Consider the following 27,302-nt stretch of genomic DNA (forward strand, 5'->3'; position numbering starts at 1 on the left):
TGCTCGTATTGCCATCTCCTGATCTTACAGAATTTTCAATTCTAGAGCTTCCCTGGAGTGGGATCTATTGGACCTCTTGACCTGAACTTTGTTACTATGTAGTTAATTTTGTACTGTAAGTTAAGTAATGTAAGTCAAGTAATGTAAGTCTTGCCAGGGCTCCTGCCTCCTGCATGCAAACTGATCACTCTTTGGCTTTCAGTGTATGGTAACCCTGAGTCTAGGCCCCTGTTTGTATACTATATATTGTCTTAAGATAATCAATAAGACGTTTATCATCATCAATCAAAAATTACATACAACCATATTGTGTATCAAGGTACGGTATGTATCTTAATTAATTAACAAAGCAGTTATACTTCCTAAAATCAAAACTTCCAAATGCTAATAGAGGCCTAACTGAAAATACACTCTTTGTTACTAAAATTACAAACGTAAATGTATACTGTAATGAAAAATTAGAACAAAAACAAGGTACTGACTGTAAGTAGCTAAAGCTCTACCAAGACTTACATAACACTGTTTAATTGTGTGATCACTCTATCCATACTAGGACGTTTCTGAATCATTTGATCAACACAAGCAGCAATGAGGGGTATAATACTACTCTCTGGTACTCTCCAGTTGACTTGTTGTAACATTGATGTGTTGAACACACCTGTTGGTAGTCTTCGAGAACACATCTCATACAACAACACTCCAAGACTGAAAGCATCCATAGCAGGTGTATGGGGACCTTTGCTTGGATCAAGGGCTTCCGGGGCGGCATACACCGGATTTCCTGCATTCACTGTTTGACTTAACCTCATAAAGTTAAAAGAGCCAAAGTCAGACAATTTGGGAAGCCACTGATTATCTGGTAGTGAGTTGAGAAGAACATTAGCGCTGCTAACATCTCGATGGAGTATTGGGGATGGGGTTGTCTTGTGGAGGTAATTTAATCCACATGCTATTCCAGCAGCAATAGGAATAATTTGGTCGCTGGAGAGTTGACCATTTTCCAAAAGTTTCCGTAGACTGGTTTGCATCATTTCTGTAACAATAAGGGGAATTCCCTCATTTGTGGCTCCTATGAACTGCAACAAGTTAGGATGACGACACCTTGCTGCCATTGTCATCTCCCTTTCAAACACAAGTAAATTGTAATCAGAGATCAACTCATTGTGAAGACACTTCACAGCCACTTTACAGCCACGGAAAGTTGCTTCCTTTACCCAACCATATGCTCCTCTCCCTAACTCCTTCTCCTTTAGACTTATCTCATTTCTATATATAATCCATGTCTGTTGTTGTTGTTGCAGTGTGTTATACTGTTGCTGTTGGAGTAGATGGTGAATTTCTTGCGCTTGCTGTTGGAGTAGTGTTTCATCCTCTTGTTTTTCATATCTACGATTCTGAAATTGCATTTCTTGAACATGTATTTGTTGCTGAAGGCTTTGGTTATCATGTTTTTCTTGTCTAAGATTTTGTAATTCTGTTTCTTGAAGATGTATTTGTTGTTGAAGGATTTGGTTATCCCATTTTACATGTCTAAGACTTAGTAGTTCTGTTTCTTGTAGGCGTAGTTGTTGTTGTAGGCTTTCATTATCCTGCTTTACTTTTCTAAGGTTCTGCAATTCTGTTTCCTGTAGATGTATTTTCTGTTGAAGGCCTTGGTTGTCTTCTACTAGTTGTTGCTTTTGTGTGCCAATCAGCTTATTATCTTGTTGTAAACTTTGTAATTGTCTCTCTAATTCTTGTACACGTGCACGTTGATGCAAATATTGCTGATTAATTGAGGTATCCTATGTAAATTATACATGTTAAGTGTGTTAGTTTCTGGCTAATATGGTACTTCTGTATTTTGTATTCTTCTATTTTATTCCATCACCTACTGTATTTTGATTAGATAATGCCCTGCTCATAATTATTTTTATAATCTACTACTTTTTTTACAAATATGTAGTGTCTCACTACGTATACTTTTATAAACCAATATACTTTCTTGAAAATGTATAATCTGAGCTTACAATATAAACACTAAAGACATTGATTTTAAGTCAGGTCTATATTTAAAATCTTTAACAATATACTGCATGTGAAACAATGTAGATGCATTACCCTAAACCTCATGAAAATCACTTGTGTTGTTACAAGAAATTAAATTGCTAGCTACTTACAGACTTTACAATATTAAAATACAGCACTTGTAGAAACATTACTGTTCTATTAGAGTGATTGACTACTCTATTAGAGTGCTGACTAATTGAAGTGCTGGGAGGAGCCATTTCCCATATACAGTACGAAGTGAAAATAATTGAAGGGTATAGAAAATGGTGGGGCATGTACATGTAGTTGTCTCTTGTACCATATAGCCAAAATATTTTGAGGGAAAATTTTAGCTGATTTTGTGGTTCAATGAAAATTTTATCTTTGAAATATTTAGACCTCCATATAGTCTAATACATTTTGAAAATTTGCAAGAAATTTAAATTAGGTAACATTACTCATGCAACTTTGAAAAATTCGCCCTTAGGCTATACGGTATGTCCTATCTTAAATAAACGCCTTATTACAAATAAATAAGTGTACCAGAATATTCTATGATCTTTGTGAAGATCTTTGGCAGTTGTCTCATCACCCTAAGGTTGTTGTTGCATGTTGCAGAGATTTGGTGCCACCGAGACACAACTGGTGAGTTGATTGTACATGTATTTGCATTGTAAAAATTAATTGTATAAGGTAAGCAAAGTTCATTTAATTAGCGCATACCATGACAGCATGTGTTTTGTACAGTGGAGTCTCTATCATGATAGTATAAAATTATTGGACCAGGACCTTGGACCATGGTGAAAATTTTACATCTATATTATTTAGAGGCTGTATGGAGATGACACTGTAGTATCCCAATATCTCAATAATCCTCACTAGGTTAATAGTGCTGTGAAAACCAGTCATCGTAGGGACAAAAAATTCTGACCTTATTAAGGAGGTGGCTATGTTATTTACACAGTTGGCATGTGTGGGGGATTTTTACAATGGCCAGTTTAGACAGGTGACAGGTTTCACTGTGTTAAAAACAGATCTATGAAGCCAAAAAGAGAATAATACTGTAGGCTTATAGTATCTACATCAAGTTTTATGTACACTAGAGAACTTATTAGTGCTGTGTATCCTATTCAATAGTTGCTCCATTCAATGTATCAATCATGGGGAAAAGCAGATACAATATTTGAGATCAGTTAGAGTTACAGTGCTCATCCGATGGTGGACCAGAACTGTTGGAGCAGGAATGGGGCCAATCAATTCTCACACAAAGTGACTACTAACGCCAGCACCCTTGTCATCCCCAACATAACGACAGCAGATGGAGGAGATTACACGTGTATGGTGACCAGCGATGCTGAGTTTATTAGCCATTCTGTCACTAAGTGTTTCATACATATAATTCATTAGAGTACGTATGTTAGCTATACTACTTTTGCTATCACAGTGGGTCGAAAGACAAGGAAAAGACCAACTTCATGCTTTACACAAAGAAAAAAGAAGAAAGCTAAAAAGTAAAAGCTTACTGACAAATTCTAACTGATAAAACAATTCACTAATTAGTATGTAACTTGAATTTGATTATTGTGATAATTGTAATGATTTTTTTCCGGGGTAACCAGTACCCCTTTCCACCACCCCTAGCATTAGAGCATTAGATGTTAAAATGCTAGCCAAAAAAGACACTGAATTAATTGAGAAGAAATTGAGTTAAGGGAAAGACACCTGACCTTCCATCAAAGCAAGGTCAAGATCCATATGGGTGACTGGACAGCCACTACAGTAGTAAGAATTTGATAACTGCAGCATGAAACTTGAATTCACATCTTTACTTGAAGATGAAAAGAAAACTTGGACATCATTTATGTGATCCGAACTGACAAAAGGGACAAACACAAAACCACACTGTACATGAACACACTATCACATTTCACAGTCAGACGTAGCCTGGGGTAACTGGTCTACTTCTGCTGGTTGTTTTTTCCTGGCCCAGTGGTGATATATAAGTACGAGCAGTCTGGGGCCTCAATGGAATTGTGATCAGCAAGTAGATGGCTGTGTGTGGCTCTCAAGCCCCGTGGTGTTGGGTAAAGGCCTGCTGTGCTGGTAGCTTATTTTGCTTTTATGTTAGCCAGTTTTAGCCATGAATGACCCATAACTTGGCCTATTTCAAAGATGCCTTATTGATAGCTTTGTATGTTATATGCAAATTTTCAATTCATGTTTACATATAATATCTATGCTGTAATTCAAGGGCGGTGGAGCAGGCCAATGAGTGAGGGGGCCAACTTGGGTGGTGAAAGTTTTGAAAGCAATAATTTAAATCACAATTTACTACTAGCCAAAAGTCAATTACAATTACATAGCTTTTGGCCACAAATAGCCCCCTTTTTACCGCTTGACATGTACACACCAAAGAAGCAAGGCTGACTTGAAAGGTTTAGATAAAGAATAGACTGAGATAGAGCCAGAATATAAAGAGAAACTTGAGTGCAAGGTTTGCTTTGAAATGCGAAACAATCGTGGAGCTAATCCGCAAATGGCCAGCTGTTTACAGATTTGCTAGTCGCAGAGAACTTGAAAGATATGTAGAGAGAGAGCCTCCCAAGAAGCACTAGAAAGTGTGACTGATATGTAGATCAAGAAAGACAGATTTTGTTTATACCATACAGTGTCCATTACTACTACTAGTTTGTACCCATTGTCTGCTGTACTAACAGCTTCATTCAGATTATAATACAAATGGTTACAAAATATAACCACTACAGTCAGAAGTCATTGGAGCTACATGGTGGTACTGTATAGGTGTACCCAACCTTCATCACCCAGCTGGTGCAGATGACATTTATGAATTAATACACATAGCTAACTGCATTCAAGATGAGATATTAGCCAAGAAACATCACTGTCCTGCATGTAGCTAATCTGTATAATATCATAGCTACAGCTAACTGCTTTAACTAACACATGTCATTTAGCATATATAGTGCATGTAGTCACATTTTCAATTCCACAACTCGGGCTTGCCCCAACATGCTTTAGCATCTGTCTTGTTACTATGAAGGTGTGGAATACCAGCACTACACTACATGTAACCCATTGTGTTGTACTATTATGGGTACTCACAATAATCTTAGTACAGTGTATATTGATAAGTTAATGCATCAAAGTATAATTATCATGCTGTGCTATTAAATTTGTACAGAGTTGGGGGTAACTAGTTACTTTAGTAACTAAGTTACATAACAGATTACTTTTAAAGTAACTAGTAATCTAACTAGTTACATCCTTTGTAACTTGTAACTAGGATTACCTGTCCTCAACGTCACTTAGTTACAAAACGTTACAATAGTTACATAGTTACTGACAATGAAATAAGAATACGCCTTAATGTTTGTGCCATAAATGCTACAGCCAAGTTAAGTAGACACATTCTGTGTATTGTTCTTCATGATTTTGCCTGAGTAACAAAGAGAACAATAGTTGAAGTAGTAAAAATGACTACAGAATTATAACTTTAAAGAATGTGCACATGCATGTATGCATAATTTTCTTCCATTGCACTAAGGCATATCTGAGCACACTAATCACAAAACGGTGTTTAAAAAGGTGCTAAACAAGCATATAAAAGTAACTAGTAATGGAAGTATTAGTTACCTTTTGAAAAGTAACTGTAACTAAGTTACATAGGAAAAGAGTAACGAGTAACTAGTAACTAGTTCCTTTTTTGAAGTACGTAACTACCCCAACTCTGAATTTGTAACAATCATTCAAGGGCAGAGCACCCAAAAATATTCAACAATTGTACATATCATTGCTTTGACTTACTGTCTGTCCAGTGAACTTGCTCTCCAATTGCCTCAACTCACAGCTTTAGTTAATTCCTGTACATAAACACCTAGATATGTGACCGGGCCTCTGAAAATATATAGGGCATACGGTCACATGAAATTTGTCTACTTTAATGAAATTTTTTGACTCATAACTTTTAATGTCACAATAATTATGAACTAATAAATTTATCTTTTATTGCACATTTAATTTGCCTTGTGATGTAAGTCACAATACTGAGTTCCACAGTTAAGTGACATGGTATAGTTTGTGCCCACATGTCTTATTTTCGCAGGCGGGCCTGGTCACATATTATTATTACGTTTAGTACATGTGCTTGAAATCAAAGGGCTGCTATCAGTGTTACAAATCAGTTGTAACAAGTTTACAGATGTTTGTAACATGGCTACAAGGAGAAAGTTATAAAAGCCAGACCTGAATGGAACTGGAACAGCATCAAAGAGAACTAGCACCAGCATTATAATACTAGAAATTACCACATCAATAACAACGCAACACTGCAACAACGCACAACTGCAACACCACAACGCTGCAACAACGCAACACTGCAACAATGCAACACTGCAACAATGCAACACAGCAACAACACAACACTGCAACAATGCAACAATGCGACAAAGCAGCAAAGTACTAATTCCATACTTCGCCTGCACTACACTACATACCTGCTAGACTACACCACAGTAATATTCCGTCAGTATTCTGTAACTGTTGAGGATGATTTTCCTGACTTTGACTTCGGTTAGTAGCTAGTAATTTGTATATGGATGGTAGTAATTAGGTTGTAAGTGGTAGTATATAGGTAGTTGCAAACTGTAACGTATTAGTTGGACTAGGAATCTCAAGAATGATAATCATCAGTAGACAAACCAATACAACCTGTCATAGTCCATGGCCATATCTACTTAGCTATAGCACATACAGTAGCTATATCAAGACTTCACAATGTTGTGTTTACTGGTAAATTAAACAAACATGATTATGTACAGCTCATAGCTATCAGCTAATGTATTGATCATGTGTTCAACAATCCGCAAATGTAACCAGGCCTGCAAAAACATAACATCCTGTACACTACACATCATATCTCAATACCAAAATAGAATATTTGCATTCTGTAACCTATAATATTATATATTATGAAGCCAAATAAGGTAAAATAAAGGCTGAAAATTGAGTCATACCTTGAAGGGAAAAGTGAAACAGTAGACAAATTTCTTGTTCTCACATGCCCTACTTTCATAGACTACTCAGTCACAAAATAATTATATTGTGATACTATAGCTACTGTGCTCAGCAAAAAGAACTGATCGATGCAAGAGATAACTTTGAAAGATCAGCAACAGTTTGTCATTGTACTAGTTTCTAGTTGGATAGCATAAAAACATGTGTCTACTGGTTAGTTTATTTGTTTGTTAAGGCTTTACAAGGTCTGTAGGACACCTGGTCCTACAGCCTGTTTAGAGTTGTTACATAAAGTGTGTTTGAAAAGGAGAAAAATCCAAGACTGGACCTAGTCTGGAAAAAATACCTGACTGGTAAAGTGTGAAAATGTTAGTCTTTCATCTCAATTAGTTGATCATCAAAATAATTTGTACACTTACACAATAGTATAAACTCATGATAATCAACAAAATCACTGCACAAACGTGAGAGTGTTAACAGTTAGGTAGTAGTTGGAGAAGACCTGAATCTTCTTGTATAGCAGTCACTAACATAACAGGGACAGATCCAGACTTTTTAAAGGGGGGTTCTACTTTGGAACATATTATGATCATGAGCTACAGTGTACCTAGAAGTAGTATTTCATAACAAATAACACTCTCTATGATCCAGCTATGTTTCGCATCCCATGCTATTCAGGCCTTTAAAAATGCAACTGAACATAAAATGATGATTATTTTTAGAGGTGCCTATTGCGTATAAAAGATACTGATTAGCATATTAAAGTGATTTTGCAGTAAAGAAAGGTAGAATGAATGTTTTGTCTTTATTAGTGTTCGTAATGAGCAAGTACTTATTTGACTGATAAACAGCAACTTAATAAAGCTCTTCCAAAAAGGGGTTCCATGGAACACTTTGAACCCCCATGGATCCACCCCAGCATAACTAATTGAACAAAACATGTGTACACAAGTTGGTAACTATGGTTACTAGGTTGTAGAGGTAGGGATGCAAGAAGCCAGACCTGTTGGACCAAAATCTTTGTCCTTCTAGCACCATCTACAGCTGACCACAGGCAGTGCATGGTTTACATTTGTGTCTGAGTCAAAAAGTTATAGAAACTATAAGAATACAGACTGCATTGAACACTTGTGAAGCTGTGCAATGAAATTTTCTTGTTTTGCTAAAGATGTAATGCATGTCTATCAAAACATTGAGTAGGCCGTCCTCAAGTGTAGCTACATATTAATCAGGCCAAGTACATATGTACCAACTAGTAAATACTTTGCAATTTTTATGATCCTTATAGGCTTGGTTATTCATAGTCTGGCGCCGCCACTGTAGGCCTGCGTCAAAGCATAATAGGCTGGAGTGTTATGCCAGCATAATGCTAGCATATTAGGTGGATATTTCGAACCATGGAGCTTAATTCCATGAAAATGGATTAATATTCCCTAATAGAGCAGTCAGTGGAAACTGCAATACAGCACTCAAATGCATTGTACATAGCACCTAGGATCGATACTCTCTAATAGAACAGTCACTTTGTAGTGAAACACTCTAAAAGAGTATTCACTAATCAAAATGGTCCAAAATTATGGTAAGAACTATTGCTAACCTAGGAGCATAATGCAAGCATAATGGGAACACTGAAGAGCATAATAGGTGAAAATTTAAGGAAATTCCTGAAAGCATTTAGGGAAAAATTTTGAGCATATTTAATTTGACTCAGGCCTAGCTACCAGCCCATTCGCAAAACGTAAAGGTGTGATGAAGTACAAATACCGAAAGGAATTCAATTAGACAGTGCACGTAACTGCTTGTTACATCAGATTATTCCCTCAATTCATACAAAAGCGTTGTGTTTCCAAGGCAATTTCTGTGTGAACGTCGAGTCATTGGCACACATTAATTGGCTACCACTGAATCTGAACCAGGCCCTTATATTTACGGAAGGGCGGGCGGTGCCAGACTATGCTATTCGTATCAAAAGTTTCAAAGCGATCAATTTTATCTTTCAATGCACCGAACTGTCCAGAATTAGGTGGTGTCTGGATATTTTTGATCTTAAAAACTGACTAGTTTCTGGAAACCGGTAACCCACCCCCAAAGAACCTTGCCACATAATTTTTATAGTGACAACCTACATTATCCCAGAACATAACTGTACATCAGCGAAGAGCAACTGGAGTTAATTACATACATATAGCTTCAGAAACAGACACATGGTGGGATTATTATTGTATTGTAGCTTGGTTTGTAGGGGCAACTCCCGCCACCATGTATTCTGATAATCAATTCATTTGGAACTACTGTATTAATTGTTATTGTGTGAATTGCTTTACCGGGGATAGCTTGAAAATGTTTAAATGATTATCATTGGTTTGTCAAAGGTAATACCATCTTTTAGTCATTCCCAACTGCCTCAGAGTGCAATACGTATGTAGCTATAGCTACGGTGTATACTACGATCATCTAATGTAAGAGATTGAATAGTGATCCATTGTTTGACCCTCATGCAATTCATTAGTTAGTATGGGTAGCTAGTGGTCTATTGTTTTGACCCTTACGTGATGATGTTCATCAACTAGCATGGGGTAATCAGCAACTTGAAGGAACAGGGGTAGTGCCAGCATGTAGAGATTGGAAGAACTAGTGGTTTAATGATAATCAATTAACAATGGAGAAACAAAGTTGAGAATCAATCACTGTATGCTAATATAATAATTATGATGTGATAGATGTGTGGCAATTTTTGATAGCATACCTAATAATGATACAGAATTGGCAATGGATAGAAGTGGAATCAGAGACAATTATTTAATGTGAGAAACTTTGTTATGTGAAGTGATTTACCTTGAACAGAAGGTATTTTATTGAGGAGTCTGAAGTACAGTATTTAAATTTAAATTGGACTTTTAACAAAACACTCTAACAAAGCAGCCAAATACAGAGAAAAGCATCAATAAAGTTGTGGACAGTACATGTATATTATTACTGTATAATGTCTATGGTAACAATTATTTACCAGTGCTCCATGAAATTATTCATACACAAAAGTGAACTAAATACTTGTTGTAGTTTTTGGACTTTGAGGTGGTACTGATTCAACTGAACATCGTCTCATTGAATCAAATGATATTATGAATGATGGTACTTCTGATCTGTTGAAAATAAGGGTGGGCGTCCTTTTTATGCCTTCAGATGATGTTTGATCTTCTCTGCACAACATAAAAAACTATTTAATATGGTAACTACACAGATCACCCAAGTTAAGGTTTACTACTACTATAGGAGGGAACCATTGACTTTCAAGTGTCCATAGCAGTAATTATAAATGTGCAAAGAATGATTATAACATTTAGTCTAAATAGTTATATCTTAATGGTATGCTGTTTTGCAGAATTAAAAGCCTACCAGTAGCAAACAAAATTAATATAATAAAAACAAACAAAATACAATCCTAATTTTACAAGTCTCTACACAGTAAATTGAAATGGATCAATTTGACCTCCATGGGTTAATTTAAACTACAGAAATTTTAGTTGAAATGACCACCTAAAGGTGGTTGTAACTGGGGTAGGCATCTAAACTATATCAGTCAAAATAACTAGGTATGTAAGTCAATATAACTGTTCACTTAGGATGTTGAATTAATGTATTTTGGTAATTTCAGTGTGTACTGTCAAGTCTACTATAGTAAAGTTTAGAGATGACCAGCTACATGGTTAAATTTACATTGGTACACTGTTCATTATAACATTTGTAGTTAATACTGTTACATCCCACAATCAAAAGTGAACATGGAGAACATAGGTTTTACATACAATTAATTTTGAAAACTCTATATGTGACCAGATTTAGCAAAATCAACCACACGGGCGCAAAAGCCAAAAGTGAGATAACACCAGCATGAAGTAGCTGCACTATCAGGCTAACAATTTCCATATCAAACTCGCCTTCAACTTGTCAGGTCTGCTTTTGGTGGACTGTTCTCTGGAAGCCTGTATTACCACACCAGACGTCTGTACAGCAACAGGGAAGTGTTTTGGGGGGTTCATACACTCTGGACAGACGAGCAGGGAGCTGAATGTGTGATGTATGCCAGTTTTGTGAGATTTCAGTCTATTTCCTGCCTCTGATGGGCTCTTTTGTGGTCTGGTGCCTTCAGTTACTATTCTCGTCCATTTTGTAGTCTATCTCTTGCCTTCCCCACCACTCCACCCCTTTTTGAGGACTCATGGACCAGCAACACTGATGAAAAAAAACCTATCTAAAATGGCAGGAAACTCTACAGGGATTACCTAGGCCACTAGCTGCTCTTAAAGGTTGTGAATTGCTCCATCTTTGCTGAAAAATCCAAACGTGTAGCTGCTATGGCTGGTGAGTAACAAAGCTTTAAATTATTAAAATATGTTTTTCTCTGAATCAACAATGTGCCCATACGGGTGATTTTCCAAAATCCAGTCACATAATTTAAGATCAAAGTATTAAGATGCAATATGTAACAATTATTGTGAATATGTGTCATAGATAGATTAATGTACTGTAATTAGCTTTTTTATCATTGTAAAATAATTTTCGTATGCAAAACTTGTATGAAAATTTCTTACACGAAAACTTTTACATAAGATTGAACTACTCTAATAGAGCAGTCATTCATGTAAATCATACGAAAATATTTTACACAAAACTTTTTATTATAAATTTTTTTTCAAAAAAATAAGGTATGTTATTACTAGTGATGACTGTCTCATTAATTAATGTAAGCAAGCAAACAAATAAACAAATATAGTGTGACGAGAGTCAATTTTACCACAGATGGTTAAATGACCATTATGGCAAGGTTATTTCAAACACTTGGCTAGAGGTTGAAGAGACCATGGGACATTTGGGTAATATGACTATATCTTACAAATAAAATAAACAAGTACATCCTTGGGTCATTACTACCAAAAAATCGGCCATTTGAATTTCAGGTAAAACAACCCAAAATTGGGTCATTTGTAACTACTTGAATTTACAGTGTACTGTACACCAAAAGTGTATATTCTAGTACATCATTGTCTTCTCATTTCTTTACAAAATTTGAATGATAATAATTTTCATTGAATGGCTTCTTCAAAATAAAGAAAGGCCAGACGTGGCAACACATTGACTGCAGGTAGTAATAGTATACGGTGTACAAAGGCTTAGGCATGAGACCATTATGCGCATAAAATTAATTTAATTTATTGCTGTGTAAGTTTACATAAATGTTTCAGTTTTTTTTGTTTAGCTAGTTGCTGCTATATAAGAATACTGCATTTCATATTAATTGTGGCCTGGCCTGCAAAAACAGGGCACGTGGGCACTCTCTATACCCTGTCACACTACAGGTCATATCTCAGTACTGGAGCAGAATATCTGTAACGAAGACAGAAGGACGCCAAGGCTCAATCGTTTCGGAGGGATAACTCGCTTCGTTTTGGCTCACATAAGACTGGTCATAATTTAAACAGAGTGTACACTTTTATACATTATATCACGTGCACATAATGATGACATCATAATAATAACACACATTACAAATGTTCAAGTCCTGCTTGCAATATAATTTAGACAATCACTCCTCAGTCTCGACATCCTCCCGGGAGAGCAAATAAAATAGAAGTTGGGTTATCCCTCAAACATTTATGTATTCGTTGTCGGGCGATCAAATGAGCCTTCCTTTTCTTATCATGTTTAGTAGAGTATTGTTCCTGGTTATTGATATCATCATATTCAGTAACATCATCCTCAGATCTTCTATTGTCCATCATAGTTATCTGTTCATCTGTTTTACTAGGCAATTCCAGTGGATAAAGGTGACATATAGCTCTAGCAATCACACCACCACTTGGTAAAAGAACCTCTGCTGATCTAATTTGACCATCACGTCCAGTTATCAACTTCTGAATTTTACCTAGTTTCCAACTACATCTAGGGATGTTATCATCTTTCACCAATACTATGTCATCTATTTTAGGAACTCTTAATGTTGAGTGTCTTGAATTTTTGTGATAGATAGGTAAACTTTCTCGGAGACTCAATAAATACTCCTCCCTCCAAACCTTCCAAAACAAATCCAGATACTTCTGGCTTTTCTTCCAAGTCGTAAACAATTGTGTTGCAGTATCTCTCTTAGGTTGATAATCCTCATCTGTATGATAACTATCTTCTGTGGATGGAAGACCCAGTTTCCTGTTAGTAACCAAAAAATGTGACGGTGTCAACGTAAAGCCCGACTGAAAGTCTTCATACACATATGTTAGTGGCCTCGAATTAAGTACTGCCTCGATCTCTGTCAGCAAGGTAGCTAGTTGATCCAAAGTAAAATGTTTTCTTCCCAAAGCTTTCCGTAAACATCGCTTAACCATCCCAACTAACCGTTCATAAAGGCCACCCTGCCAAGGGGCCAAAGCTGTAGTAAAGCTCCATCTGATACCCTCACTAGAAACATAACTTAACAAATCCTTGTCTGTAAAAACTCTCCTCCACTGTTGATTTATCACCGTATTTGTAAGTTTGAATTGAGGAGCATTATCTGAAATTATGGAATCAGGCTTTCCTCGTCGTGAAATGAATCTTCTCAAACAATTTAGAAACTGCTCAGCCGTCAAACCCAATACCCACTCCAAATGTACAGCTCTAACAGTTAGGCATGTGAATAAACACACCCAAACCTTATGTAACTGACTTCCCTCCTTAACATACACTGGCCCCAAGTAATCAAGTCCAGTAAATTGAAAAGGATCAGATCTAGCCACTCTCTCACGGGGCCAAGGGGGCATCAGTGGCAATGGGAAAGGGGCACCTTCGTGTCTACGACAGATCATACAACATGATAAAACACTTCTTACTGCTACTCGACCCTGAGGTATCCAATACTCCTCACGGATTTGTGAAAGCGTATGTGCAACTCCAGCATGAATCAAGCGTTCATGCACTTCTTTAATCAGTAACCGTGTAAGTATTTCATGCCGTGGTAGCAACTTTGGACATTTGGAACTGTCAGTAGTTTCAGCATTTAGAAATCGTCCATAACATCGTAACACTCCATAGACATCTAACTTCAAACCAAGCTGGTGTATCAAACAGTGTTTTCTATCTTTCTCAATAGCAGTCAGTACATCAGCAAACCTTCGTTTCTGAACAACAGACACCCACAACAATGTTGCTACCTGTAAATCACTTGCACAAACTGACTGTCCATCAGACAATGAACTCAACACAAAGTACAATAACTTACACCTCCTTTCAATTGATTCCCTAATCGACTGTGTCAAAGTAAGCCAGATTCTTCTCCTAATAAACTTTAAACAATAAACAGTAACTCTCAAAAGTCTTCTCAAGGAGGAAAACTTCTTTTCATCAATTCCACAAATTGAGTTAACATTGTCAACATCATGACTAATGACTGAAGTCGTTTCATACAAAGCCCTTGGAACCCCACATTCCAATCCTTGTAAAATCTCGGGTGTCAATTGAGGTATACACCATTCTGGCCAGATGTTCTCTGCATCTTTAAGCCACGTAGGCCCATTCCACCATAATTTGGCTTCCTTAACTTCAGACACTAGCAATCCTCTAGTAGGAAAATCAGCAGGGTTCTGGTCAGATGGTACACATCGAAAAATAACATCAGATTCCTTTAACACTTCTTTCACTCTATTCTCAACAAAGGTGGGCAACGGCTTGTTGGTTTTTAACCAATGTAAAACACATGTTGAATCTGTCCACAAAATCCGTCTCAATGATGGTAATTTCAACTCCCTAGCAACAAAATTTGCTGCTCGTATTCCAATGTTAACAGCAAGTAACTCCAGTCTAGGAAGTGTAATATTTCCTTTCATCTTATGGGTACCCTTTGAAACCAATCTCATCTTTGAAAAGATAAGGTTTACCTTGACAGAACTATGTTTCTCTACACGAAGATACACTGCAGCTGCATAAGATTTCATTGATGCATCACAAAACACAAGCAGCTTATACTGTTCAGTAGTGTCCACATTGGCAACACGTCTATTTATCTTAAGAGTAGACAACAGTCTCAATTCAGTCAATATTTCATTCCATCTCTTATATAACTCTTCTGACAAAGGCTCATCCCATGACACACTCTCCATCCACAGTACTTGAAGAAACACCTTCCCATAAAATGTCACCGGAGTAACAAGACCCAGTGGATCAAAAACCTTAGCCACTACTTTCAATACCTCCCTTTTTGTAGGGATAACATCCGAGTTACTAAAATTAACTCCTCCAACTTGTAGGTTATCTTCTTTGTAATTCCATGGCATGCCAAAGGTCTTAACAACACTTCCTTTGACAACTTCAGTCTCCGGTAACAAACCAAGGAATTCAGATGAATTGGAGATCCACTCCCTTAGATTCATAGATGCCTTTCCAAAAATGTTCTTTGACTCAAAATAAATCTTGTGAGCTTCTTTCACAGTACCAGCTCCAAGTAGGACATTATCAACATAGATGTTCTCACTAATCTGTGAAGCAACAGGTGTGCCAATCTTCTTCAAATGATACTTGATTGTTCCTCCCAACAAAAAGGGACTACAAATAATTCCAAATGGAACTCGACAAAATCGGTAAACATCCAGATTTTCTTCAACCACTTCTAAGCTTTGTAAGTTCTTAAACCAGAGGAACCTTGTTACATCTCTGTCCATCTCCTGGATACCAACCTGCAAAAAGGCTTTCTCGATGTCAGCAAGCATGACAATTGGCTGGATCCTAAAACGAAGTAGGATACCACACAAGTCTGGTAATAACACAGGGCCTCTGTGAAGACACTCATTTAAACTCTTCTCTCCCCTCTTTGCTTTGGTTGAAGCATCATACACAATACGCAGTTTGGTTGTACTCTTAGCTGGTGTGATCACTGGATGATGAGGAAGATAATGGCATTGTTGACTTGTCCTTGTATCAGTAGTGACCTTCTCCACTATTCCTTGCTTAACTTGACTAGAAATAACTTCATCATATTTCTCAAGTAGATTTCTATCCTTCTGAAAACGTCTTGCCAAAGATCTAAGTCTACCAACTGCAATATCCAAGTTTTCAGGAATATCCAAGTTCTCATATTTCCATGGCCACTGTATCTGATACCTACCATCCTCAAAACAAATCGAGGAATTAAATCTTTCAAGAGCTTTATCATCATCAGTTATGTCCAATGGATCGCTGATTCCAATTGTTTCCAATCTCCAAAAGTCTTCAATACAAGTAACTGAATCATCAGAACATGAAACCATACTCATTTCAGGTAACATCTTATTAACCTCTGTCATCACAAGACAACTTGAAACATGTTGTTGACAACTTCTGATACTGTACTTTCCTGTAAGAATGTATCCTATCTTTGAGGATATCAAAAACAATCCTGATGGAAGTGTCAACTTCTCAGTACCCAAGATGGTCCAAAAATAATCAGATCCTATTAAGAGGTCAACATTCACCGGCTCTACATCCTTGGGAACAGTGTCAGCCATTTTCTCTGGAGAAATTGATAGCAAAAACTCTAGATCTGATGGTTGTATTGGGCCCCTTTGTATTGGGCCTGTAATTTTATTTATCACATTAGCATGAAGTGGTAAACAAGAATTGTTTTTAGTTATCACATTAAAGTGGACAACAAAGGTGTTTACCTGCTGAGGTGTCCTTGCAGCAAAGGTCGATATAGACAGTAACTCCTCACGATCACAAGTTAACTTCAACTTCTTAGCCAGCTGGTCAGTTATGAAGGTACGATGACTTGCACTATCCAACAAAACTTTTGCCATAATGGTTGCTGATCCATCTGCTGTCTGAATAGGAACAACTGCTGTCTGTAACAAGACCTTTTCTCCAGAAGCAATTAAAGCATGATCAGTGCCTACACTTGCATTAAGAGTTTCAGTAGGTTTATCTTGACTCCCCTCTGTTACTACATTACCAACATCATGGTCAGGAACAACATTCTTTCTCACTTCACCATCACCAAATCTTTGTGGACATATAGCTCGATTATGGTGTTGTTTTTTCCCACAATAATAACAACCATATCTCTGAGGTGATGAACAATCAGTAAATGTGTGTCCAACCTTAAAACAAAGAAAACAACGACCCTGAGTTATCAGTTTCCGCTTACGTTCAGCAAGTGTTTTAACTCTGTCACATTCATCATTAAAGTGGTCACCTCTGCAGAACACACAACTAGGACTTCTACCTCTTCTCTGTACATTAGTAGTAAAAGTGTCAACAGATGCCTGATTCAATAACTGCTTACCACCTCCGGACAAGGATTGACTCTCCTTTTGTCCTCCTTCATGTCTTACAGGTCGATAGTCATAATTCCTTCCTTTGGCATTAGCCACTCTTCGATAAGCATTCTCTTGAACAATCACATATCGACTCAATAACTGTCTCAATAATTCCATTGTCCATTCTTCATCACATTGTTTTGTGCTTTCCAACTTTAAAATGACTTCCAAAGGGAACTTGCTCAAAATCTGGTAAACCAGCATCCTCTGATTGTCAACTGTCTCACCTTGTGACTCCAACTGTCTCAATATTCTCTCAATATTATTGTGAGTGTACTGAATGTCACTGAACTTGCACGAAGAGGTTGGAAGATTCTGTAATTTGGCATAAAGCACTTCAACTATTGATTCCTTTCTTCCAAATCTCTCCTTTAAAAGTTTGAGTGCTACGTCATAGTTCTCCTCAGTTACAGAGATGCCTGAAATTGCAACAGAGGCAACACCTCGGAGAGTTCCCTTGAGATAACTGAACTTTGACACATTTGGTATCTTCTGCTTATGAACGGACGAATGAAAAATATCCCAAAATTCTGGCCACTTTAACAAATTTCCATCAAATATCGGTAAATGCAACTTCGGAAGATGTACTGACAACTGTGGATTGTTTACTGTAAAGGTATCACCTGATGAAGAAGAGGTCAAGGTCGCAGCTTGTACTTCCCGTGTAGCTTGTACAGTTGCATGGTCAATTATAGGTTGAAGGTTAGTTTGTGTTGAGGTTAGCATTTTCTGGTAGTTGGCTTGTTCTCTCTTCCTTGAGATTAATGTTACTCTTGCTTTCAATCTGGATATCACTTCATTGGCGGCAAACATAAGTTCAATAAATCCAGTTTCGCCATCTGTCGCTCGAGAATACTCTTTCTCTTCAGTAGCCTTGGTGTCACCTTTTGCTTCCTTAAGAACGTTCGACCAGTCTTTGTTGCATTTTTCTAGCAACGAAACGTTAGTCGTGAGCCTGTTCAGAAAATCTTCTACTTCACTCTCGTATTCGTCCAGTTCCTGTTCCTTGGGTTTATTCTCCAACAAACCGTTCGCTGACTCAATGTACTGCTGTAGACGGGCCTTAGCGGGTCCTATTATCTTCCTTATTGGTCCGGACATCGCCCAGAATCCTGGTCACAGCACCAACTGTAACGAAGACAGAAGGACGCCAAGGCTCAATCGTTTCGGAGGGATAACTCGCTTCGTTTTGGCTCACATAAGACTGGTCATAATTTAAACAGAGTGTACACTTTTATACATTATATCACGTGCACATAATGATGACATCATAATAATAACACACATTACAAATGTTCAAGTCCTGCTTGCAATATAATTTAGACAATCACTCCTCAGTCTCGACAATATCTGCATTCTGTAACTTGCATCATATAAGCCAATTAAATGCTTACCAAGACCTGAAACATGCATTGCAATAGTGTAATGGTATAAAAAGTTGTGAGTGATGGAAGTTTGAAAAAGAAGGCAAAAACCATGTGTCCACATACCCTATTTTTGCAGGCCCAGTCACATTTGTGTTTAATCATTACTACATGCCTACTTTATTAAAGTGCATTATTTGGAAAAACACCATTATGATAACTTCAGTAGCAATTGTACAGATACAAACAGCCAACCTGGTGTGAACTGTCCTTCCTCTCATCTTAGTTATAACTTCTTTAGCAACAAATCCAAACAGTATTATTAGTGACAAGAAATAAAATGGGATTAAGACTGCAGCATGTTCACTGATCTGGTCCACATTACCACACTGGTCAATACTAAAGGAATGATCACTATCAAACACTGCAGTTGTCTGTAACAAACTGGATCATAGACTAGTTAATACTTGTATAGCTATTACCTTGAAATGATCAGTTGATGTGATCATTACCATAAGCAAAATATCCCCCAATAAAACAAACTCTAATATATTAGTGCACAATCCTTGGTATGGTTGAATATACATGTATATTGCCACACTAATCATCAGCATCCACATGACTGGAGTCTAGGCAGATATCAAGAAAGTTTTGTGTGTGCATTATAGAAATTTGATTGTCACATATTTAATGTGTGGACAAAAACGAATCAATTTTGTAGCAGAATCTCACTTGAGGTGGCCCCTAAATGTTTTTGAATTTCAGCTCCATAACTGTTACAGTATACCTCAATTTATTTGCTACCACAAAATGTTTACGAACTGATGAAAAGACTATTCACAACCACTTATTCTCATTAAATGTTGCCCAGTAGGCATGACAAACAGTGCCTCATTTACTTATAAGTCTTGTTATAAATCACAAAAGGTATGGTTTGAGGAATAATGGTTAACCTATCCACATACTGATTATTTCAATGTATTTCCATTATTAGCATGACAACAATTCCCTATTATATGTGAATAATTGTAAATAACTCCACATATATTAATCCAACTCATAAATAATTTTACCATTACACCCACCACGTGTGCCAAATTTAGAGCAATTAGACAACATGTATGTGTTTGTGGCAGCTTTCAATAAGTGTCTGAAAACATGAGATTAAGTAAGGCTCATATTTTGGGAATGCATGAGACAATTATTATATGGTATGATAGCAAAGGCAGCGGTATCGCCAAACCTGGGCAAGCCAGGGCATCAGACTACTTTGTCCCACCCAGAGCAATTAAAGACGTGGGCTAGATTAAAGTTGTAGCTACTCAATTATTGTACAATACTGACATGTTCTATATATTCCAGTACTGGGATATCATTTATTGTTTGACAGGGTGTAGCCACATGCCATATTATCGCAGGCCTGGTCACAATTGTTTTCTTTTTTGTTTCTAGGCTGACAACTCTAGTGGCAGGGCATAGTCATCACACAATGCAACACTAAAAAAAGTGCCTCGTGCTTTAATTCGGGTTTCGTCCTAGTCTGGTATTAAGACACACACAAAGATGGAATAAGAAGACCAATAGCTAGTTAGCGTTTAGTTAGAGTAAGTTAGTCATCTTGCATACAGTAGTGTAGGTAAGGCATACGTAGTAATGTATACACATTTTTAAAATGCTGTGTTGATGTCCATATGAAGATGGACATGTGTATGTGTGTCGCATGGTTGAATGGCTTGCTCGCCCAGTGCCCTGGGTCTGGCTATGGCTATGCCACTGAACAAAGTTGAATGAAATTCCCACAGTAAAAACTGGTCTCATTCATAATGTACTGCAGAGTTACGTATGAGTGAAAATCACATTATGGTTCTTGTTAATTATACACTGCTGTGACATGCTGGATTTTGGGCTGCATGACAGACTACTGCATATCTTAATATATATGTGACTGGATTTTGGGAAAACATTCCAAATCACACATTAGAAGTTTCGAGATAAATGGTTTTAAAGAATTCAAGTCAACTTAACTCGTCAGGGATAGCAAGCACGCATATGAAATTTACACAAAAGATGCATCAATCGATTACCTTTCAGACCACTTCCAGTACTTGTACTATAGCTGCTTGTAGACTTTCCTGCCAAAATAGGATAGAAAATCTAAGCAGTTGGGCAAGCGAAGTAGTATCACGAGTGCTCACAAAGGGGTGGAGGGTTGGTGGGGGTGGTGGGATGGGAAAGATATAGACTTCAAAATGGAGGCAGACCATGATTGGAGTCCATACACAAGATTACAGGGCTGTGCTGGCTTCTTAGTGGCTGATATGCAGCAAAATCAACAGAGAGAAAATGTCTGGCCAACATTATCAGGCCATCCACCAGTAAACCACTAATTCCTGCCACGCCAGACCCTTCACAAGGCCAGAAACTGCCATTTGAGATCTCTACACCACCCAGTCTGTTAAAACCAGCCTCAAGTAGTTTGAGTAGTACTGAGTGTCAGAACCAGTAGTACGATAGTGTAGCTATCCACTGGCGGTCTATCCACTGGCAGTGTTAGTTTGTTTTTGCCTGATGTGCGATTTGGATTGGTTTGTAAAATCTGGTCACATATTATCCATGCCATAACAGCAAAACTGTCAAAAAATGACGCAGCTTTTAAAAAGTTATGGTGGTGGCTAATTTCAAGATAATATGTAATAAAAAAAACAACAGCTCAGCTGTGAAAAGAGTGCGGCCATCAATAAGTTAGTGTGAAAATTCTTACAGTAGCTATGAAATGAATGTAGCGATGTATCTAAACCGAATTATTTTGTTGGCATTACAGCACTGCAAACCATTTCTTGGCTACCACCTTTGATATAATTATCACATCTTTTTGCTCTCTAGCCTTTTCATTTAACTTTCTTTTATGATTCAGCTGTTATTGTATTACAGTAGATATTGTTTTAAATCAGAGATAATAGCAAAACTACATAATAATTGTTTTGATAATAATAAAGCTTTCGCACAAGCACTTACCAAGTTTCCAGGAAATGCCATGATCAAAATGATGAACATTAATCTTCTTATTAATTCAGTTGGTGCCCACCAGTTATACTGACCAACAAAAGGCTCTTGTAGTAGTTTCTCTAACCTGATAGTCCTCAGGTGCACTTGCCCACAACTTATGATGGTCTATAAAATAAAGCAATGTATGTACATTTGAGGAATTCCCACCAAGTTACCTATGTTGCTTGCTATTTTCCCTATAATATATATGTATGTACTGTTATTTTCACAGGTTGCTATATTAGAGTGTTTATTCAACCCTTAAATCTGCAGCTGTTTTATAAAACGCAAGCACTGAAAATGCATAATCCAGTAAACTGGATCGCATACATCCCTTGTAAAACTAAAGTTTATAAAACGAAAACAATAAACACCATCTTACTCATCGTTAAAATTTGGTTTAAATGGTCCCATACTTTGTCGCACTCATCCAACCCAGAGTTTCCAGCTTCACTTGAATGAGCAAAAGAACAATCCCTCCATCTTCCTTCTTCACATAACAATGTCCAAATGGCCTTAACTCGGCCGTACTTCATTTGTATCAACTTATTCTTGGTATCACGTTGCTCCTCACGTAATGGTGATTCAGTTGATATATAAATATCACATGATCAAGTCATTGTTGGATGAGCACAATGATGATACGAAGATGAAAGGACACCAAATGATTCAGTGCATCGTAGCGGGTGAGTTCCTTGTTGTATGTTGAAAATTTATACACAGTTAATAGCTTACACTTTGCCAATAAATACAATCTGTTTTTCTAAGCGATTGGACAAATGCTTCATGAGATATGCCTGTTTGTAATCACCTATGTAAATAGGCAAAAGTATTGTGCGTTTTAAATTCGTTTTTTTATCAAATCCAGTTTTTTGGATTATGCAGGTTTAAGGGTTAACTTCTGATTGCTCTGTTAGAGAATTTACAAAGGTTATAAAATTCTAGCATAATTTCCACAATCACATCATAAACCACACTGCTGTAATAAAGGTATATGAGAACAAGGTCTTAATGTGGCTCATTCATATTACATACCTTCACTTTCCCCAGTACAACCACCACCAGAGCTATTATCAGTAGTGTACACACTATCAGTACTAATATGGCAAATGTTGCCAGACCAGCATGACCTCCTGAGAAGCACTCCACAGTACCATCTACAAACCATCTCTATAATAATGGGAAATGAATAAAACTGTACAAAAAGAAAAATACACAAATGCTACAAGATCTTACCATTGATTTCTTTCCATCACTATCCCTTAATATGGGACAGTTCAGTATAGACACTGAAGTGTTCACTACATCAGTGAACAATAATAATATCAGTAGCCACACCCCACTCCAGGATATTGAAATGTTGGGGAACTTTCTATAGTAGTGGAACATGTTGTTATTTCACACATTACACACACAAACACATATGTACATACCTGCTGAGTGCCCAGATACAGCAGTAAATGATCACAAACAACAGAACTGGAATATATCGAAGGCTATAGGATACTAATGCAGTCATTCCAGGATAGATACAAAAGTCATAAGGGAAGTAGAGACTGGCAGCACTGCTAATGTAGTGGAGCTATAGGAAATATAACAGTGTTGTGACTGACTCCCAACATGCTTTCATCACAATGAAACTGAGAAATGGCAAAATGATACCGTAAACCAGGAAAAATTTGTTGTCAAAATATTTTGTCGCTGGCTGTATCGATGAAAATTGAAACGACAAATTATTTTTAACTATACAAATAATTCGTGCATACAAATATTAATGTATAGTTATTCCATCAAAAATTTTTTCGTCCATTATGCTAGTGATGAAAATACGTTGCGTTGAAATTTTAAGACAAAAAGTTTCGACGCCAAAATTTTCCTGATTACGGTACATCCATGCACTGTATTTATTTCCACAGTCTTGTTTTCCCATGGGAATGGCTGTTAACGGGTCTCTTGGGTAATACACACACAAGTAGAAGAAAATTTCAAGTTGGATTAGAGATCAAAGAATAAAAAGTAGTGAAACAAGGAAATTGCAAAAAGCAGTGAAACAGGAGAGGTTGCCTATATCTGCAGATATTATTTAATGTCCATTAGTATTTTATATCTGCAGGTATAGACAACCTCTCTTGTTTCACAGCTTTTTTTTTGCTATTACCTTGTTTTTATTCTTTGAACACTAATCCAACTTGAAAATTTCTAATTTTCCTTTACTTGTTAGTTTACTTTTTTTATCATAGTTATGAACCCATGCATACTGCATGCATCAAAAGAAAGAATGGTGTCAAGCATGCCAGAAAATAAATTTTGTGCTGAACGCTTGCACCAACAATCAATTACTGAAAAGTACAGTTGTAAGGAAAAGGGTAGGGCATTCAGCGTCGTACAGACGATGGAGGATGGAGGAGCAACACACCACATAACACGTGTTAATCTTCAATAATACTCACGTGACCCAAAAGATAAAACCCACAATCAGTTACAAGAATACATAATACCTAGGCCTAATACAACAACATATCAAATGCTAATATGAGTTAGTTACAGTCGATCAATTGTCGACATCCTCCGGGGTCACGGATAACATTCAGCTCAATTCTTAAGGCACGTATGTGCCTTTACTGCAACATTCCTGGTGGGTCTCTGGCAGATAGGATTGGAATCATCATCTTCATTGCAATCTGAATTAGTACCATCTTCAGCTTAATGGTTCCATCTCCTTTGCCTCTATGTATTGTATTCTCACACACGGTGCTAAATTCAAGTGGGAACAACTTGGCAATTGCCTGATTGGTTTTCCCTGTACTAGTCCTTATTTTAGCAGCTCGAGCAAAACCATCTAGACCATCAATCAGTTCTTTAATTACAGCCAATCGCCATTGTAATTGAGGTACATCGTTATGTATGAGTACAACATCCCCAACCTTAATAGTCTGGTTGGCAGTCCCCTTAGCCTTGTAAGCCTCTCTTAGGGAAGTTAAGTATTCCCTTTGCCACCGCATCTGAAAATGAGTTAACAATTGTGTCTGTCTCTTAATCTTCTCATGAAGTTCTGTACCGGATGTAAAGGTGGGGTAGGATATCTCGTCCTCGTGTAAGGTAGCATAGTGATACGTCGTCCATTTAATAGTTGGGAAGGTGTCAGTGGCTCTAGGTCTGTCACGTTAGCAGAAAGATAGGTCAATGGTCGATCATTTAATACAACCTCAACCTCAACCACTAAGGTTTGTAGTGCCTCTAACACAATGAATGACCTTCCTAAAATCTTCGCTAACACAGTCTTTGTTAAACCAATTAACCTCTTCCAAAATCCCCCATACCAAGGGGCTCATTTAGGTATACACTTCCATCTCACTCCCATACTGAGGCCTTCTTCTAGTTTATCTGAGGTAAACATCTGTTCCAACTCTTTACTTGCTGATACATACATAGAAGCATTGTCTGAAATCATCATATGAGGTGGTAAAGACTTACGTGAAACAAATCTACGAAATGCTCTCAGGAATGTTTCAATGCTCAGATCACAAACTACTTCTAAATGCACTGCCCTGGAGAGACCACATGTAAATAAACAGATGCATACCTTATCATCTGTTCCACTGTTCCTTACATACAGGGCTCCGATGAAGTCTACATCGGTGACTTCAAATGGTCTACCTTCTTTAACTCGATCAAGTGGCAATGGTGGTGATTCTGGTACCTCATAGTGTTTACCCAATACCTTACAGCAGGAAATACACTTACTGAGTAGCTGCTTCACTAAGTGTCGGGCTGAGGGAATCCAATATTGTTGCCTACAGTACCGTTAACTCCTGCATGAAGTTGTTCCTTATGAATGACCCACACAATCAGTCTTGTTACTGAATGATGCTTTGGTAGCAAGATTGGAAATTTCATATCTGGGTTTATGGGGGCATTATGGATCCTCCCACCACAGCGTATATAGTTTGAATTGTCCAGAAATAGACGTAGTTGTCTCACAAGGGGTAATCATTTGACATGTTTGGATTGAATACTGAGTACTTCCTTGTGAAATAAGGTGTGTTGACAACTGTGGACCCAAAGATTAAGTGCTTTATTAGTTTCATCCACCGACAGAGGGCCAACCTTTCGATTGGTCAGATTCATGGTGTTGTAAATGAATCTAGCAACATAAGCTGATACACATAATAGTCTTGATAGTGTACTATAGTTGGTGGCTTGGATAAGATTGTGAATGCCTGGTGTGGCTGCGCTGCATAGTTCCACCGTACTGGAATCTGCTTCTGCAAGACCTTCATTTACTTGTAGGTGAAGAACTTCACTGTGATTCCATGCGGGCCACAGAGCTTCGTTCGTGAGCCATGATGGACCAAATTGCCACAAACGTGATGATATTTGTTCAGTAGCATTTAGTTCTCGTGTCAGTAAAGCTGCCAGATTGTCGTTGGTTGGACAGTAAAGCCAAGGAACATCGGGGAATGTTTTATTGATTTTTAGCACCCGGTTTTAAATGAATTGCTTAAAACGCTTCTGGCTGTGCAGCCAATAAAGCACTATTTGGCTGTCGCTCCACAGTTTGACGGAAGTCTTCTGTAGTACATGTGGAAGGGATGAAAGAATGAGTTCTGCCAATCTCGAGGCAACAACAGCAGCTATTAGTTCTATTAAGGAATGCTACGGCGCCATATGCTTTCAAGCTAGCATCTGCGAATACATGTAGTTCTACTGGTTGGCAATGTGCTTGCAAGAAGTAGCACCTAGGAATATTAACACTGGTAGTATCTTGTAGGTTCTCAGCAATCCTGAACCATCTGTTTGTGTGCTCTGGAGGTAGTGGATCATCCCAAGTGATGCCTGATCGCCATAGCTCTTGCATGACGATTTTTACTTGGATGGTAACTGGTGATAAATATCCAAGAGGGTCATATATTTTAGAAGACATTTGGAGCATTAATCGGTTTGGAACAAGTTGCATTTCTGTTTTAGAAGGAAACTGTTTCGGTGGAAAGTTAATGGTGTCAGTAGATGTGTTCCATAACAGTCCTAACAGGTTTACAGTAGCATCACAATCAGCTGTCCTTTCGGTGCTTGCTATAGCTTGTAGGCTGGGCTGTTTGAAGCCCACGACCTTAAGTTAAACTTTGCTTGTGTCATCATAGATCAAGCTTCCCTGTAATACTGCATGGCTTCTGTTTTGGTACTGCACCCAGTGATGGTATTGTCTACATAAAGATTCTGTTTCATGTCACGAGCAATAGGGTTGTCATAGGAGTTCAGATAGTAGTGCAGTGTGGCAGTGAGCATGAAGGGAGAACTCGTAGAGCCAAAAAAAAACTGTTTTGAATTGGTAAACTTGGAGGTCACTTTCTGGATCAGTTGGTATTGATAACCAAAGAAATTGGGTGTGGTCTCTGTCCCCCTCATCCAGTTGTACATGTAAACAGGCGTTCTCCAAGTCTGTGGAAATTACAAAGGTATGTGAGTGGAAGCGTAAAAGAATACCACACATGTCTATTATGAAGGAAGGACCAGT

The 27,302-nt window shown here is 37.6% G+C and overlaps 2 protein-coding genes across 5 annotated transcripts in view; both read right to left on the bottom strand.

Annotated features, from left to right (window-relative positions):
* Window positions 1–274: 274 nt before the first annotated feature.
* LOC136258667 (uncharacterized) overlaps window positions 275–27,302 on the bottom strand; it is a 62,857-nt gene continuing 35,829 nt past the window's right edge. For 2 of the 4 annotated variants that reach the window (XM_066052006.1, XM_066052007.1), the window contains 5 exons: window positions 23,221–23,369; window positions 23,024–23,159; window positions 22,823–22,957; window positions 21,758–21,913; window positions 275–1,784 (listed from right to left, as the gene is read on the bottom strand). In XM_066052006.1, coding sequence (XP_065908078.1) covers window positions 510–1,784; window positions 21,758–21,913; window positions 22,823–22,957; window positions 23,024–23,159; window positions 23,221–23,369 — 1,851 coding nt within the window. In that variant the 3' untranslated portion in view covers window positions 275–509. Of the gene's footprint in view, window positions 1,785–9,944; window positions 10,263–18,997; window positions 19,177–19,224; window positions 19,372–21,757; window positions 21,914–22,822; window positions 22,958–23,023; window positions 23,160–23,220; window positions 23,370–27,302 lie in introns of those variants that run through there. The other 2 variants (XM_066052008.1, XM_066052009.1) reach the window with 2 other exon arrangements.
* On the bottom strand, window positions 12,512–17,532 carry LOC136258666 (uncharacterized). Its single transcript, XM_066052005.1, has 2 exons — window positions 17,345–17,532; window positions 12,512–17,291 (listed from the first exon to the last, which is right to left on the bottom strand). Exons 1-2 carry the CDS (start codon window positions 17,384–17,386, stop codon window positions 12,654–12,656), a joined length of 4,680 nt encoding a protein of 1,559 aa, XP_065908077.1. The 5' UTR covers window positions 17,387–17,532; the 3' UTR covers window positions 12,512–12,653.

The sequence above is a fragment of the Dysidea avara genome, chromosome 6, assembly GCF_963678975.1.
Source record: "Dysidea avara chromosome 6, odDysAvar1.4, whole genome shotgun sequence".
In the NCBI taxonomy this organism is placed as follows: Eukaryota; Metazoa; Porifera; class Demospongiae; order Dictyoceratida; family Dysideidae; genus Dysidea; species Dysidea avara.

Coding starts and splice junctions, on each gene's coding strand:
- LOC136258666 (XM_066052005.1), bottom strand. CDS start 17,386: ATGAAGGAGGACAAAAGGAGAGTCAATCCTTGTCCGGAGGTG. Junction 17,292..17,344: donor TCAATCCTTGTCCGGAGGTG/GTAAGCAGTTAT, acceptor ACTAATGTACAG/AGAAGAGGTAGAAGTCCTAG.